A 13,090-nucleotide genomic window follows, 5' to 3' on the forward strand; every position below is an offset into this window, starting at 1 on the left:
CTTTATGCGTACTAAAATGATTACACGTAATACGTAACCGGTGTACAAGTAGCGCCAACAATGTAGAAAGGGGTGGTGACGTTTCAAATGAAGACTGAATTATGACCAAGAAATTCTAAAGCACGGAGAGGGAATTTACAGTGCAATCTTTTCAAAATAGAGGCGACAATAGAAATGTAGCGTTTCGTTATACGAAATTAAATGTATAAATTCGTGCAACACCCTTGTTTGGCATCCACTATTAAATATTTACATTTTCCTTTCGAATTATGTCAAAGTTCACCTGCTCTTTTAAGAAAGTCAGTAGAATATTTCAAATATTCAATATTGACGCCTCAACACGTACTCCCTTCAAAATAATTAATTTCATGATAAAATGTTTTCGGAAAATGTAATTGTTCTTGAAAAAGCGTAGATATGTAATTTTTTCAATTAATTTAGAGGGAATGGATCGATTAACAGTAAAATCAGTTGATTGAATTTAATATTGATTAAGGATTAAATGGATAAAAATAACTAAAACAATTGCAATATCTGAAACTTCAGTCAAATGATAAAACTCACACATATCGTTTGTTTTTTCGGCCTTGGTCCAAACCAAGACGTTTTTTATATTTGGTAATGGTCCGACTAAGTCTATGCTGTAGACTTCTCCAGGACCGGTTGGCTCGACAGGCTGTAAAAATCCGGCGGGGTTCTCGTGTCGTGGTTTACTTTTTTGACAAATATCGCAAGATAAAACGAACGTTTTCACGTCGCGAACCATTCCATCCCAATAACAACGCTGTCGCGCACGATAAATGGTTTTCGCGACACCGAGATGACCCACGGACGGATCGTCATGAAGCAATCCAAGAACAGTTTCGCGTAAAAAGAGAGGGATACACGGTACCCATGTTGGTTCCGTGCTAATTGTATTCTCAGCGTGATAGAGGATTGAATCAGATAGAAGATAAAATGCGGCTTTTTTACGAATCGAGCGGGCTAACGGTACGGCGTCTGGCAGTGTACCGTGATTCAAGAAGTCTGTAATTCGACGTATACGATCGTCGTCTTTTTGATGTTCACGTAAAATTTCCGGTGTCAAGGCTGGTAAGGTGTCGAATTCTTTCTTTTCTTCTTCTTGAACCGTAAGAAGTGTCAAACGAGTTACTGCATGTGCTGTTTCTGGGACGAATATCTTCTCATCGTCTACAACAAAGGGGGCGGCACCCTTTCCCGCATCACTATATTCCGCTATGGAAATAGCGTCAGGGACGATGTTGTTTTTCCCAGCGACATGCTCAACAACAAAACTGAATTCTTGAAGAAGTAAAGCCCACCTTACGAGTCGGCTATTTACGTCTCTCATCCTATGCATCCACATTAAGGCTTTATTATCGGTTCGGAGAGTGAACGTTTTTCCATCCAAATAATTCCGAAACTTCGTTACTGCTATGACTACAGCTAATAGCTCTCTCTCTCTGTCGCGTGATATCGTTGTTCGACGGGTTTCAGAGTATAACTTGTGAACGCGACGACTCGTTCTTTTCCGTTCTCGTTTTTATTTTGTCGCCATCTATGATGTCGAAAAAATATTACGGAGACATAAAAGACATAAAAACGGAAGATTAGCTCCGCCTTCGTCGTCAGCTCCGCCTTCGTCGTCGTCTCGCCTTCGCTCTCTTTAAACTACTCCAGAGCAATGAGATAGAATATATATATGAAACCTAGAGTCACAACGTGAGATCTCGAGATCGACGTTTCGCAATACACCTTTTATCGAGCATGAATCTTTATCAAATACGGGTGGCGCCACCCTAAGAACTTTTTTATTAACGTCTGCTGCTATAATCTGTGTAACAAGCTGTCAAGATAGTTTTTAAACGTGTTAAATAAAATACGCATACGCGAGTATTTGAATTGTAACTCTATCTATCTCATAGAGATCTAACTCATTGCTCCAGAGCCGCATTGTAGCCGTAACAGGCTGAGAAATAAGGATTTTTTTTGCTGAGCGCGTGATCGAGTTGGCTTCGTTTGATTTTTGCACATAACGACTTCTAAAGCCTTCCGTTAACGGTAATCAAACTTAATTTTCAGTGATTTAAACTATTTTTCGTGTTATCGCCGTCTTTTGGTTTTATCTACTGGCAGCGTTTTGCCATAGGTCTTGGAAAAGCTCGTATTGTTTGTTCCTCGGGACTCATGACGGGGCTTTTCTATAACTGTGTTTGAGACCTTACTAAAAATACCTCCACTATCATGTTTTCGCTGTTATTCTTTGAATTTCGGTAATTAAACGTGCGGACTCGACATTTTTTGTTGCTCACTGCATTCCGCTAACGGTGTTTAATTTTTTAATTCGGTTTCATCGTTATTTGGCTCATTTTCGCCGAAAGTGACGCTGTAACGCCGACGTGGATATTGCCTAGTCCTTGTCTCAGACCGTCCTAAAAAGTTTAAAATTCATTATGCCGTCTGCTAAACACTATGATCTCATTTAAATTGTGCGGAAACGTGTTTTAAACTAATATGGGTCATTCCAAGGACACGTGTCTTTTGTGTGACCTCTTTATGTTCGGCTCCCTGTCATTGTAGCCGTAACAGGCTGAGAAATAAGGATTTTTTGGGGTTTGTTGTATCTCGGCTTTTGTTGAGGAGATATTCTTTATACGATTTCAATATTAATTAGCAATGTTACTGTATATAAGTAAGGCATTAATTATACAGTGCCTAAATATAGTTTTTGTAATAATTATCCTTTGCTATTAAATCAATATGGAGTTCATTATACATTGCTAAAATACATTAGAAAGCGCGACAAAATTGTAAGGGTTTACTTGTAACCTCTTGTTTTGCAATAAAACAGCCCCGATCCCTGTTTGCGAGGCATCGGTTTGTAAAATGTATGGCTTTGTTACGTCCAGGAAAGCTAATACGACGCTCTTAATGAGTTCTTGTTTAAGGCGCTCAAAAGCATCCGCTTCGCTTTTTTCCCATCTCCACGGAACGTTTTTCTTTAAAAGCCGAAAGAGGGGTCTTGCTATATCCGACATGTTGGCTATATACGAGCGATAAAAGTTAACCAACCCCAAAAATGATCTTATGGCGGTTTGAGTCAAGGGCGCCGGAAAGTTTCTAATGGCATTGACCTTTTCAGGATCAGTTTGAATTCCTTCTGCCGATACTACAAATCCCAAAAAGTAGATCTGCTCTTGAAAGAAACTGCATTTTTCTAAATTGCAGGTTAAGTTTGCTTTTCGTAGTGTTCCGAGGATTGTTTCTAGGTGTTCTAAATGTTCCTCGACCGTGGAGCTAAAAACGAGAATATCATCTAAATAGCCGCACGCGAAGTCGCGGCAATTTGCCAACACTTTATTCATTAGTCGCTGAAAAGTCATGCGAGCTGTTTTTAACCCGAATGGCATCCTTTTGAAACGAAATTGCCCTTCTGCAGTAACAAAGGCACACTTGTCTCGAGAGTTTTCATCAAGGTCTACCTGCCAATAGCCTGACCTTCAGTCAATCCGACTAAAGTACTTTGCACCTTTCAGGCAGTCAAATATATCTGGGATGGATGGCATGGGGTAGGAGTCGTCAGATGAAATGGCGTTTAGCTGCCGATAACCGACGCAAAGTCGAAACGTTCCTTCCTTTTTCGTCGCAAGGACGACCGGTGAGGCCCAAGGCGAATATTATATAAAAAAGGACTTGGTTAGCCCAAGCCTAAAAAACAAAACGATAAGAGTTTTTTCCAGTTGACTGAAGCGCGGATATTTTATTTTTCTATATAATTTTAAGGACAATCCGTATTTTACTACTCTTTAGAATTTAATTCAATCTCCTGATTTTACTGGTAATGGATTTATTTCCTATAAATTAATTGAAATAAAAAATTACTTATCTCAGATTTTTCATGATGAAATTTTACGAAAATTTTACCGACCTTCATACACGCAAATACAACCGAGGGGCGGAGTTAGCCGGGGAAACCATTTGTATCTTTGGAATTTATTGCCGGGATACAAAAGATGGTCTATTTTTGAAAGTGAAAAATAAGTCCCGTGCTGTTCTGTGGACGCAAATGGCAAAATATATAGCCTCTGGGTCCATCATCGTGTAGGTACATGAATTGTACGTTAATGGGCTTTCGGGAGCACCTTACCGTGCTTCATAAGTACGAGTTTGTCAACTCGGAAGATTCTCGCGCCCATACGAACAACATCGAGAACCGAAATAGACACGTGAAGGATGCCATTAAGTCCTACAGATCAGACAGATCATTAAGTAGCTATTTGGCCTCTTATTGGTACCGATGCCTATTTTTCAAGGACCAGGATGGAAACTGGCTTCCTCCTGGAATAAATTTTGCTCGGTTCTTGGAAGACGAAAAGTCTTGCTACCCTGGACCGGGCAAAAAATGCCTTGAATTAATTGAAATCGGGGTCTCGGAGGAAGAGCTGGCTACTCTCGATCCCGAGACAGACCCAGCATTTTCAATTGCTGGCCAAAACGAAGAAAACACTGCCGAATTCACTGACGAATAAGGCAACGTTTTCTGAGTTTTTGGCAGTAGGCAAGGGGGCCTGCCTTATCAAAACTCCCCGGTTGGATTATAGCGACAGTAGGCAAGAGAGTCTGCCTTATAGAAACTCCCCGGTTGGATTATAGCGACAGTAGGCAAGGGGACCTGCCTTATCAAAACTCCCCGGTTGGATTATAGCGGCAGTAGGCAAGGGACCTGCCCTATCAAAATTCCTCGGTTGGGTTATAGCGGCAGTAGGCAAGGGGACCTGCCTTATCAAAACTCCCCGGTTGGTTTATAGCGGCAGTAGGCAAGGAGACCTGCCTTATCAAAACTCTCCGGTTGGATTATAGCGGCAGTAGGCAAGGGACCTGCCTTATTAAAACTCCCGGTTGGATTATATCGGCAGTAGGCAAGGGGGCCTGCCTTATCAAAACTACTCATGAGAAACGACGTGTGGCCACCTCCAAGTGGTGTTTCTCGGGTAACGCTAAGTGCCACACTTTACTGCATAGCCATCGGTATAAACAGTTTTACAGTTAATAGTGTATACTTCTTAATGTACACTTCCTTCCAACATATTGAAGCCTTTTTAAAATATTGTTGTTCACCATCATTTGCTTCCCAATAATTGGCCGCCTTTTCAAAAATATTGCTAATTATCTTCACTTACTTAACAAACAATATTATGCCTTTTCCAAAATATTTTGGTTTATCTTCATTTACTTCCCAAATAATGTTACGCCTTTTCCAAAATATTATTGCTTATCTTCATTTACTTCCCAAATAATATTACGCCTTTTCCAAAATATTATTGCTTACCTTCATTTACTTCCGAAATAATCTACGCAATTTAGCAAAATGTCGTTGTTTATTTTTAAAATTGGAGCTTGCATGTACATGTTTCAGCAGGTGTTTAAAATTTCATAGCCATATTTCCGTCGCGAGTCCTTGTTATTATATTTACCCCCCCCCCCTCGAGTAGTTTTTCAAGATCGAGGGCAGTCTGCAGAATGCGTTTAGTCGCGTAGTGGTCTTAATGGCGGTAAGTACATGCAACTTTCAAATTTAAAAAAAAAATTTTGACCAACTTGCTGCGGGTTTAGAATTTTTTCATTATTTTTTTCGAACTTTCGTGGCCTAATTAATCAGAATCAAGTGTTGGTTAGGTTAGGTAGGTAAAGTAAATTCCTACCAAAATGTCTTTGTAATTTTGGAATCTTGAAATAACGAAGGGTCGTTTAATATTAGATAAATATTCAGTTTCTCCTTTAAGTTTTTGGCCATAATTGAAGTTGCTTTTAATTCGGGATCGATTTGAATCAGAAACCATCGGTATACAGTTCCGAAACGGCAAGTTGAAGTAAACAACAGGTACTAAGCCTAAGCCTTGGACGTCAAGCTCAATTTGATCAAGCAGACGACTTTTTCAAAACAACTGAAATACCGGAACAAAGACTATATAGTCGGGCTTAAATGGCACAGTCACTTAGAGTCTTTGGTCCCAGAATCCTCTGCAATAATTCTGCCAAGGACGAGGGGGGGATGAAAGGTTCTGCTTTTCTAAAGCCCAGCGTTATGTCAAATGTGTTGGACAGTTTTTAGAGTCTTAACGTTCTTAAGTAACTTCGGTTCATTTACTTCTGCTAGTAGAGAGTTCGTACGATATTTTTACATTGAAAATCCCCGACTTTTGCAGGTTATCCCTGACCATATTTTCACAATATCCCTGACCATTTTAAGGTATTTACCAAAGCCCACTTTCCACACCTGGCTCATATTTAGCATTGCTCGAAGCATGGTTTGATATACCAAACGAAATCCCTGACATATCCCTGACTTTTGAGGAAAATATTTTAAATCCCTGATTTATTCCCTTATTTTCCATATCGCCGACTTATCCAGATTTTCCAGGTTCAGTACGAACCCTGTTGTTTATTAAATAAAAACAGATTACTTCGCAATGCAGAAAAAATTCTTCAAAAACGGTGAAATGATAAGCGTAACATTAAACCTTTTTCACTGAAAACATTTCTACTTTCGACATAAACCTGCCTCAAAACTTGTAGGCCTACAACCTGACGCGGACGTCAATTTTCCACTGTTCGAAAGTTCAACAGCGCGAAATGTGTGCGCTAGTAAGGGATACATCAATTTTTTTAAATATTCATTGAAAATACTGAGAGGGGGATATGGACATCTGATTGTAATCACGTACTACCAGAAGTTTATAATTATATCAAGAAGTACGTAAATTGGACTAATTGGAGGCTTTTTTCCTGCATTCCTTGAAAGTTCTTAAGCAGACGAATGACTGTTTAGTAGCAACCAATAAAAAGGCAGGAAAATTACGTAGTTGAAAAGTAGTTTCTTTTAATCTTTGACCTCAAATGAAAAAGTAAAATGGCGCCGTTGATTTTGCGGGAATAATAGGTACGGAGCCGCGTTTTAAATAAAAAAAATTTAATTAATGAACTAATGTTAAAACTTTAGTGCGAAAAATGTTTCGTCTCTAACCGCGAGTTGTGAATTGATTTAGGTAACATAAATTGTTTATAAACGTTCATAGTATTTCACGTAAATGCTGCTGCTAACGGGCTAAGCCTTGGCTGTATTTTTGGTCAAACAGTAACTTAACTTACTTAAGGAAGTTCATGTTAAATTTAGCTGCCTTATAAAGGGTAAAATATTTGAAATGCCTCGTAAGAAAACTCCTACGCAGCTACGGTTGTTACCGAAAAATGAATCAACGCAGTGTAATTTTTTTCTAAAATCTACGTCAACAAAACAAATTCAGTATGATAACTCTGATTTCGTGTCAAACGTGTCAACTGAAACTGACAGAGTAGTTATTAAAACCAAAAATTCGTCAACACAAACAATACCAACTGAAAGAACGTTGCTAGGAAATGCAACTGTGAAACACCCACAACAAATATTAGCTGAAAGGCTACCACAAATCTACGTTAATCATAGATCCACGCAATGTGATTTTTTTATAAAACCTCATTGTTCAAGACAATCTCAGACTGATTTTATTGAAGAAACCCCTTCAATTGGAAGCGTAGTTAATGTAGTTTCCAAAAGAAAACCTGAATTTATTTTAGAGTCCCAAAAAATCAAAAAATTAAAAATCAACGAGACCATCTGTGAGAAAGATACGGAAACTTCTACAAATGATCAGTCCTTGTGTAAGTTTTGACAGCTGTTTTTGTTTAAAATTTTGTTTATTGTGTTTTACATCTCTAGATGGCGTTCATGAAGAAAACTGTCATGTTTTGGAAGAAAATATTCCGATTAGCAGTAGTTCTTTGTGTGAAAAGGCTCTAATATCCATAGAAGACCAAATAAAATATTTAAAACCAGGTACTATATTCTTATAATTTTATAGTGGACTTAGTGCCTGGAGTAGAGTTTTCCATAATGACGAAACTTTTCACAGATGGTTTAAATATTGTTAAAAAAAGAAACCGTGATCAAACTCTATTTCAAATCGAAGTCACTAGAAATGATACACTCAGGCTCAGTTCAACATATTTTGACACGCCTGTAAAGCTCGTATTTTCCATAACTGGAACCGTAACGGTTTACACGATGTTTAAAACTCCAACAACAAAAAACGTTTTTGATCCTGATTCTGAAGTTAAAGACATCAACTTAGAGATTATTCAAGAATCTCTGGCAATACTGAGAGATGATTTTGTGTTTTGTACTGGTATTTCACTGGTAATTTTTGTTACTTTGCTAACCCTTTCCATGAAAATGTTTATTAACTTGAAGCGCTAGCTGGCTAAGCATCATTGGTGGGTTGCTAGATTGGATTGAAGCAAAGCTGAGAAATTATTTTGGATGCAAGCACAATCGCGCTGAAAGCTATTAAAAATTCTCAATGAATTGCGTCTTAAGATAAGCTAAAAATAGATATAAACTCATATTTTAAAATATTTTAAGCATGATTCACACAAACTCGAGGATTTAAGAACAAAAAAACTGGAGACTATTAAATACCCTTTTGATAGGCACCAAGCAAATGATTGCCTAGTTTGGCATATTCCCCCAAAGAATATAAATAAGAGTTTATATAGCAGTGGATTGTACCAATGTGGGAAATGTCGTTACCTGAATAGGTAATTTAGTCAATATATTTATAAGAATTTAGGATCATTAGTATGAGTATGATCATGTGAAGTGCTGTCTGACATTAAATTGTTGATTTTTAAGATACATCTTGAATCTGGCTAAGAAGAAAGAAAATGTCACGCCTAGAACCAAACTAAAAAGAGTATCCGTAACCTCACGGTGCAGAATTAGTGTCTTAACTCCTAAATCAAGAAGAAAAAGATTACAAGAAATTAAGCAAAATCGAGCTAGCCTAACCCGCAAGATTAAGAAATTGCAACAAAGGTTAACAGAAGCTAGCGTAACTCTTAGTGATATTCAGCACAAAAATATGCAGAATGTTGTTTTTGAAATAAACAAGAGTGGTCAAAATGAATTAAATAAAATCTTCAAAAGTGCAACCAAGAAAAATAAAACATTGGGTGAAGCCCTTCGAACCTCTTGGAACTTGGACTCAGCAAGAAATGGTTTCGAAAGAGATCAAATGAAGTGTGTCAAGGGGAAAACAGGCAATCGTTGGTGCCCGTTGACTTATCGAATAGCTTTGAGCGTATTTGCAAGATCCCCTGCTGCTTATGAAGCATTGGCTTCCTTTGATGTCCTAAAATTGCCAAGCGTTCACACCATAAAAAAAAGTTGGGCGAAATTCCAAGCAAGCAAGGCATCAATTTAGCGCATCTGAAATGCGAAGCTAATAATTTTAAAAGATACGTTGAAAATTATCGTGGAAATCATAAGCCGCCTGCTGATGGGATTCTAATTTTTGATGAGGTGAAGATTATTGGCAAGCTTATATGGAACTCAAGAAGCAACGAATTCATCGGTTGCACTTTAAGTCCCGAGGATATTCCTTCTATGGAGGATTTATTCAAAGAAAAAACCATGTCAGAGACTCTAGAAGCCGAATATGTTTTGCAGTTCTTGTGGAGGTGCATAGGTGGAAAATTTGACATTTTAGGACCTTACTTTATGCTCCCTAAACCAGCTTCTCAGTCATTTATATCAGACTTGGTGTATAAAGTCATTTGGGCATTTCAATCTGTAGGCTTGGAGACTTCGGCATTGGTTTGTGATGGTGGAACCTCCAATATTGGAGCGTTACGTCACACTTTAGGGATGGACGCTTCTTTCAGTTATACAGAAAAGAATGATGGCTCTTTTGATTTTAGTTTCAAACCCCAATTTCAACACCCTTTCCTGAAAAACAGGTGGATATACTGGATTGTTTGCCCAACGCACCAGTTGAAAAACATGATAAATGGGTTACATCACTCCCAGCAAGATGGATCGAGAAACTTTACAGTTATGGGTGATGTGCAATTTGGCTGGAATCAAATCATCGATTTGTATGCTCGGGAAGTTGATCGGGCTGAGAAAAACGAGTTGGCTCAAGTTAAAGGGTTGTCTTTGGCTCACATTGAGAGAGATTCTTGGACCAAACTCAACGTTTTCCCTGCTAAAATCATGCAAGACCTTAAAACGATTGGGGAATTATACAACTATGCAAATCCGAAATACGGGAGTCCCTCTCATGATCATGAGTCAGTTATGGCTTGCCACGATTACCTTTATGCCTGCAACCAAATATTTGAAAATGGGTTGTTATCTCATGAGAGAGTTGACTCTATGAATTCTTCCCCGATTGTCTCTATGAGAAAAGGTTTGGAATATTTCGAACTGTGGGCGACGGAAAGAAATTTGTGTGGTGATTCTCTTAAAAGCCGTAATGAAAACAAATTTTTGGCATGGCAGACTTGGGAACTTTTAAGGATCAGTGTATATGGATTTTCGAACTTAGCCGAGGATTTTCTCTCTCGCCATCCCAATAACTGGATCGCGCCTGTCAGAATAAATGGTTCGGCTATCGAAACCGTATTTAGTCAGCTGAAATATATTTCTGGTGGGAAGTTAACGAGCTTGAACTATTCACCTGGTGTAAGAGCGTTGCTGCTAAAAAATTGTACCAAAACGGTACAAAACGCAGAACAATCTTACCGCAAAGTGAATTTGGATATATTTCAAGATCCATAAATTGTTATTAAATTCATTTAAATATCGTGATCACATTTAATGAATATATTACTGCGAAATGGATGTAAATTGTAAAACCAGAAATTAAAAAATTCAATTAAAACAGGAACTTTTTTTAATTAACACAGGAACTTTTCATGTTTAACAAATCTGAATAGTAATTATCACTCAAATATCACAAGAAATACATTTCGAAATAGTTAAATATCACAATTATTAACCTCAGCTTCACCAACCTAGTCTAAGCATAATTTTTTTCTAGTGATTAAACGTTTAGGTCTAACAGGACTAGCACTTTGTACTTTTTGTTTACGGTTACAAGGCTTAGTTTTAATAGGACTAGTTTTTTTGGTCTGTTCAACAGTGGGCTTTTTGGGTTTTGATGTGGGACTTTGTACTTTTAGTTTGCGACTATAAGGCTTAGTTTTAATAGGGCTACCTTTTTTCGTCTGTTTATTAGTAGGCTTGTTTGGTTTTGATGAGGTTTTCAAAGCTTTCTTCTTTATTGTGTTTCTGTAGAGGTAGCACCTTAAATTTTGTCCTCCAATTCCTCTTTTGCCTTTTTTGTCATTTCGCATCCGAATTTTTTGACGAAACAAATCCCCTAACTTGGCGTGACCCAACTTCCTTTGCCAAACTTGTCTGAAATCTTCTAAATCTTCTTTTTCGAAACCTCTTTCAACCACTTCCTCTATTTTTGTTAATGCTTCATGATACATAATCTCCAATTGCTCATTTCTCTTTAATGACGCCATTGTTTCCTCTGAAGTTTAGTAAATTTTTATTTAGGTTATTTAGACTTTAAATAGACTTCCTCGATTCTATTATCTTAAAAAAAAGGACTTACTGAGCACATTTTTTGACAGATCCGTGATGGCATTCCATTTTAACCATTCAGCAATAACAATGTTATTGACTTCTTTTATGTACTCCATAAGTAGTACATGTGGTATGAGTAATCCACCTCGGTTTATGTGAATGAGCGCAGGAGGAATGTCTTCTGGAAACTGGTCTTTATTTCTCAAAGATAGGCTTATTTTATAAAATATGTGAGCTTTATCACGTTGTCGTTGCGTTAGCGGTTTCATGCCTCGTATAAGTTTCTGTGAAACTTGCATGTTTTGTTTGTTTACCTTCCACATCTCCCCTAGACAACCTCCTCCTAGCCTGCACAACGAGTACAGTTCATCAGTTTTAAGATTGCGTAAAGGTTTTTTCAGAAAAGTTGTCTTAATTTGTTAGTTTGCTGATTCGTTCGCTATTAATTGTGCTAGAGTCCTAGCCCGCTCAAAGTTTTCAATTTCTTTGACGACCTTGCTTGCTAACCAATAGACAGTGAGGGCAACTTCAGTTTCATTAAAATCAAGTTTTTCGCCTAAGTCAATTTCAAACTGTCCAAACGAGTACTGCGTTAACCAGCTATTCCAAACACAGGGAAAGTTTGCGGTACTCCTCTTTTCAGCCTTGCAGTTTTCTTTTAATGAAATATATTTTTCACTTAGCGTATTTATTAAATGTTCTAGCTTTTTATCCGGTTTTAAATGTTCAATTATGCTGCAGCGAACTCCAGTCTCATCAATTTTAAAAAAATCATCTTCGTAATTTATTAACGAAACTGTGAATAAAGGACGTACCATTTGTTTACCTTCTATGTTTAATAGAGAAAAGCTATTTAATAAACGAAGTGGAAAACATTAGAATAATTAAGAATAATAATAATAATAATAATAATAATAATAATAATAATAATAATAATAATAATGAAACTTTTACCTTTTTGACGGTGGAAACAACCGCACGCGAACCGCCTAGGGCTACCTATCGAGGGCCCTCTAACAACATATTAAAGCAGACGATAGCTTATAACCAATCGTCTGGCACAAAAGCTCAAAACCTGCTTTACGGGGACCTTCTTTTCTTGGCACCATGATACTCTTTCCCTATATAACAAGTAAAGTGTCTGGCGATGACGCGTGCCTCTAAGGGCCATTTTACCGTGATATTTAACTGCGCGTTAAAGGGGGATGGAGAGGGAATAGCAGAGAAACTTACATGGCGCGCGAAAATACGAATTTACGTACTTCTTGATATAATTATAAACTTCTGGTACTACTAAGAACTTAAGGTATATCCTACCCAAAATCCAGTCTGCATGGCTCCCACAAAAATCTCAAAAATAAATAGGGGAAAAAGGGACTTTTCACGATAAAAATAGGGTAAAATAGGGACCTAAATTTTAAAAGTAGGAACCAAAAAGGGACCACTGGTAAAACAAAATGATATCTATTCTGTGAAAATATCACAAACAGTTAGGAACCTATTACCATAAGGACATCATCTCGAGAGAGATGCTATTACTCTTCTATTTTTTCGACAAAATAGGATATTATTTCTGACTTTTTTGTTTATATTCTTATTCTGAGGGAGCGGTAG

At 37.6% G+C, this 13,090-nt stretch overlaps 2 protein-coding genes and 1 long non-coding RNA gene across 3 annotated transcripts; 2 read left to right on the forward strand and 1 right to left on the reverse strand.

Annotated features, from left to right (window-relative positions):
• Positions 1-1,545: 1,545 nt before the first annotated feature.
• LOC149649196 (uncharacterized) lies at positions 1,546-2,775 on the forward strand. The gene is made up of 2 exons (XR_016371730.1): positions 1,546-2,273; positions 2,382-2,775. It is a non-coding gene; the product is annotated as an uncharacterized LOC149649196 (long non-coding RNA).
• Positions 2,776-5,546: 2,771 nt separating this feature from the next.
• Positions 5,547-9,306, forward strand: LOC149649197 (uncharacterized). Its single transcript, XM_089849456.1, has 7 exons — positions 5,547-5,552; positions 7,077-7,084; positions 7,175-7,698; positions 7,757-7,873; positions 7,950-8,233; positions 8,459-8,634; positions 8,729-9,306. Exons 1-7 carry the CDS (start codon positions 5,547-5,549, stop codon positions 9,297-9,299), a joined length of 1,686 nt encoding a protein of 561 aa, XP_089705582.1. The 3' UTR covers positions 9,300-9,306.
• Positions 9,307-10,893: 1,587 nt separating this feature from the next.
• LOC149649198 (uncharacterized) lies at positions 10,894-11,804 on the reverse strand. The gene is made up of 2 exons (XM_089849527.1): positions 11,505-11,804; positions 10,894-11,420 (listed from the first exon to the last, which is right to left on the reverse strand). Exons 1-2 carry the CDS (start codon positions 11,797-11,799, stop codon positions 10,894-10,896), a joined length of 822 nt encoding a protein of 273 aa, XP_089705653.1. The 5' UTR covers positions 11,800-11,804.
• Positions 11,805-13,090: the final 1,286 nt, after the last annotated feature.

This window comes from Phalangium opilio, unplaced genomic scaffold, assembly GCF_054372755.1.
Source record: "Phalangium opilio isolate 3A_F unplaced genomic scaffold, DU_Popi_V2 ptg000088l_1, whole genome shotgun sequence".
Classification (NCBI taxonomy): domain Eukaryota; kingdom Metazoa; phylum Arthropoda; class Arachnida; order Opiliones; family Phalangiidae; genus Phalangium; species Phalangium opilio.

Coding starts and splice junctions, on each gene's coding strand:
- LOC149649197 (XM_089849456.1), top strand. Junction 8,234..8,458: donor TTTGTACTGGTATTTCACTG/GTAATTTTTGTT, acceptor AAATATTTTAAG/CATGATTCACACAAACTCGA. Junction 8,635..8,728: donor AAATGTCGTTACCTGAATAG/GTAATTTAGTCA, acceptor TTGATTTTTAAG/ATACATCTTGAATCTGGCTA.
- LOC149649198 (XM_089849527.1), bottom strand. CDS start 11,799: ATGTGGAAGGTAAACAAACAAAACATGCAAGTTTCACAGAAACTTATA. Junction 11,421..11,504: donor TCTGTCAAAAAATGTGCTCA/GTAAGTCCTTTT, acceptor ACTAAACTTCAG/AGGAAACAATGGCGTCATTA.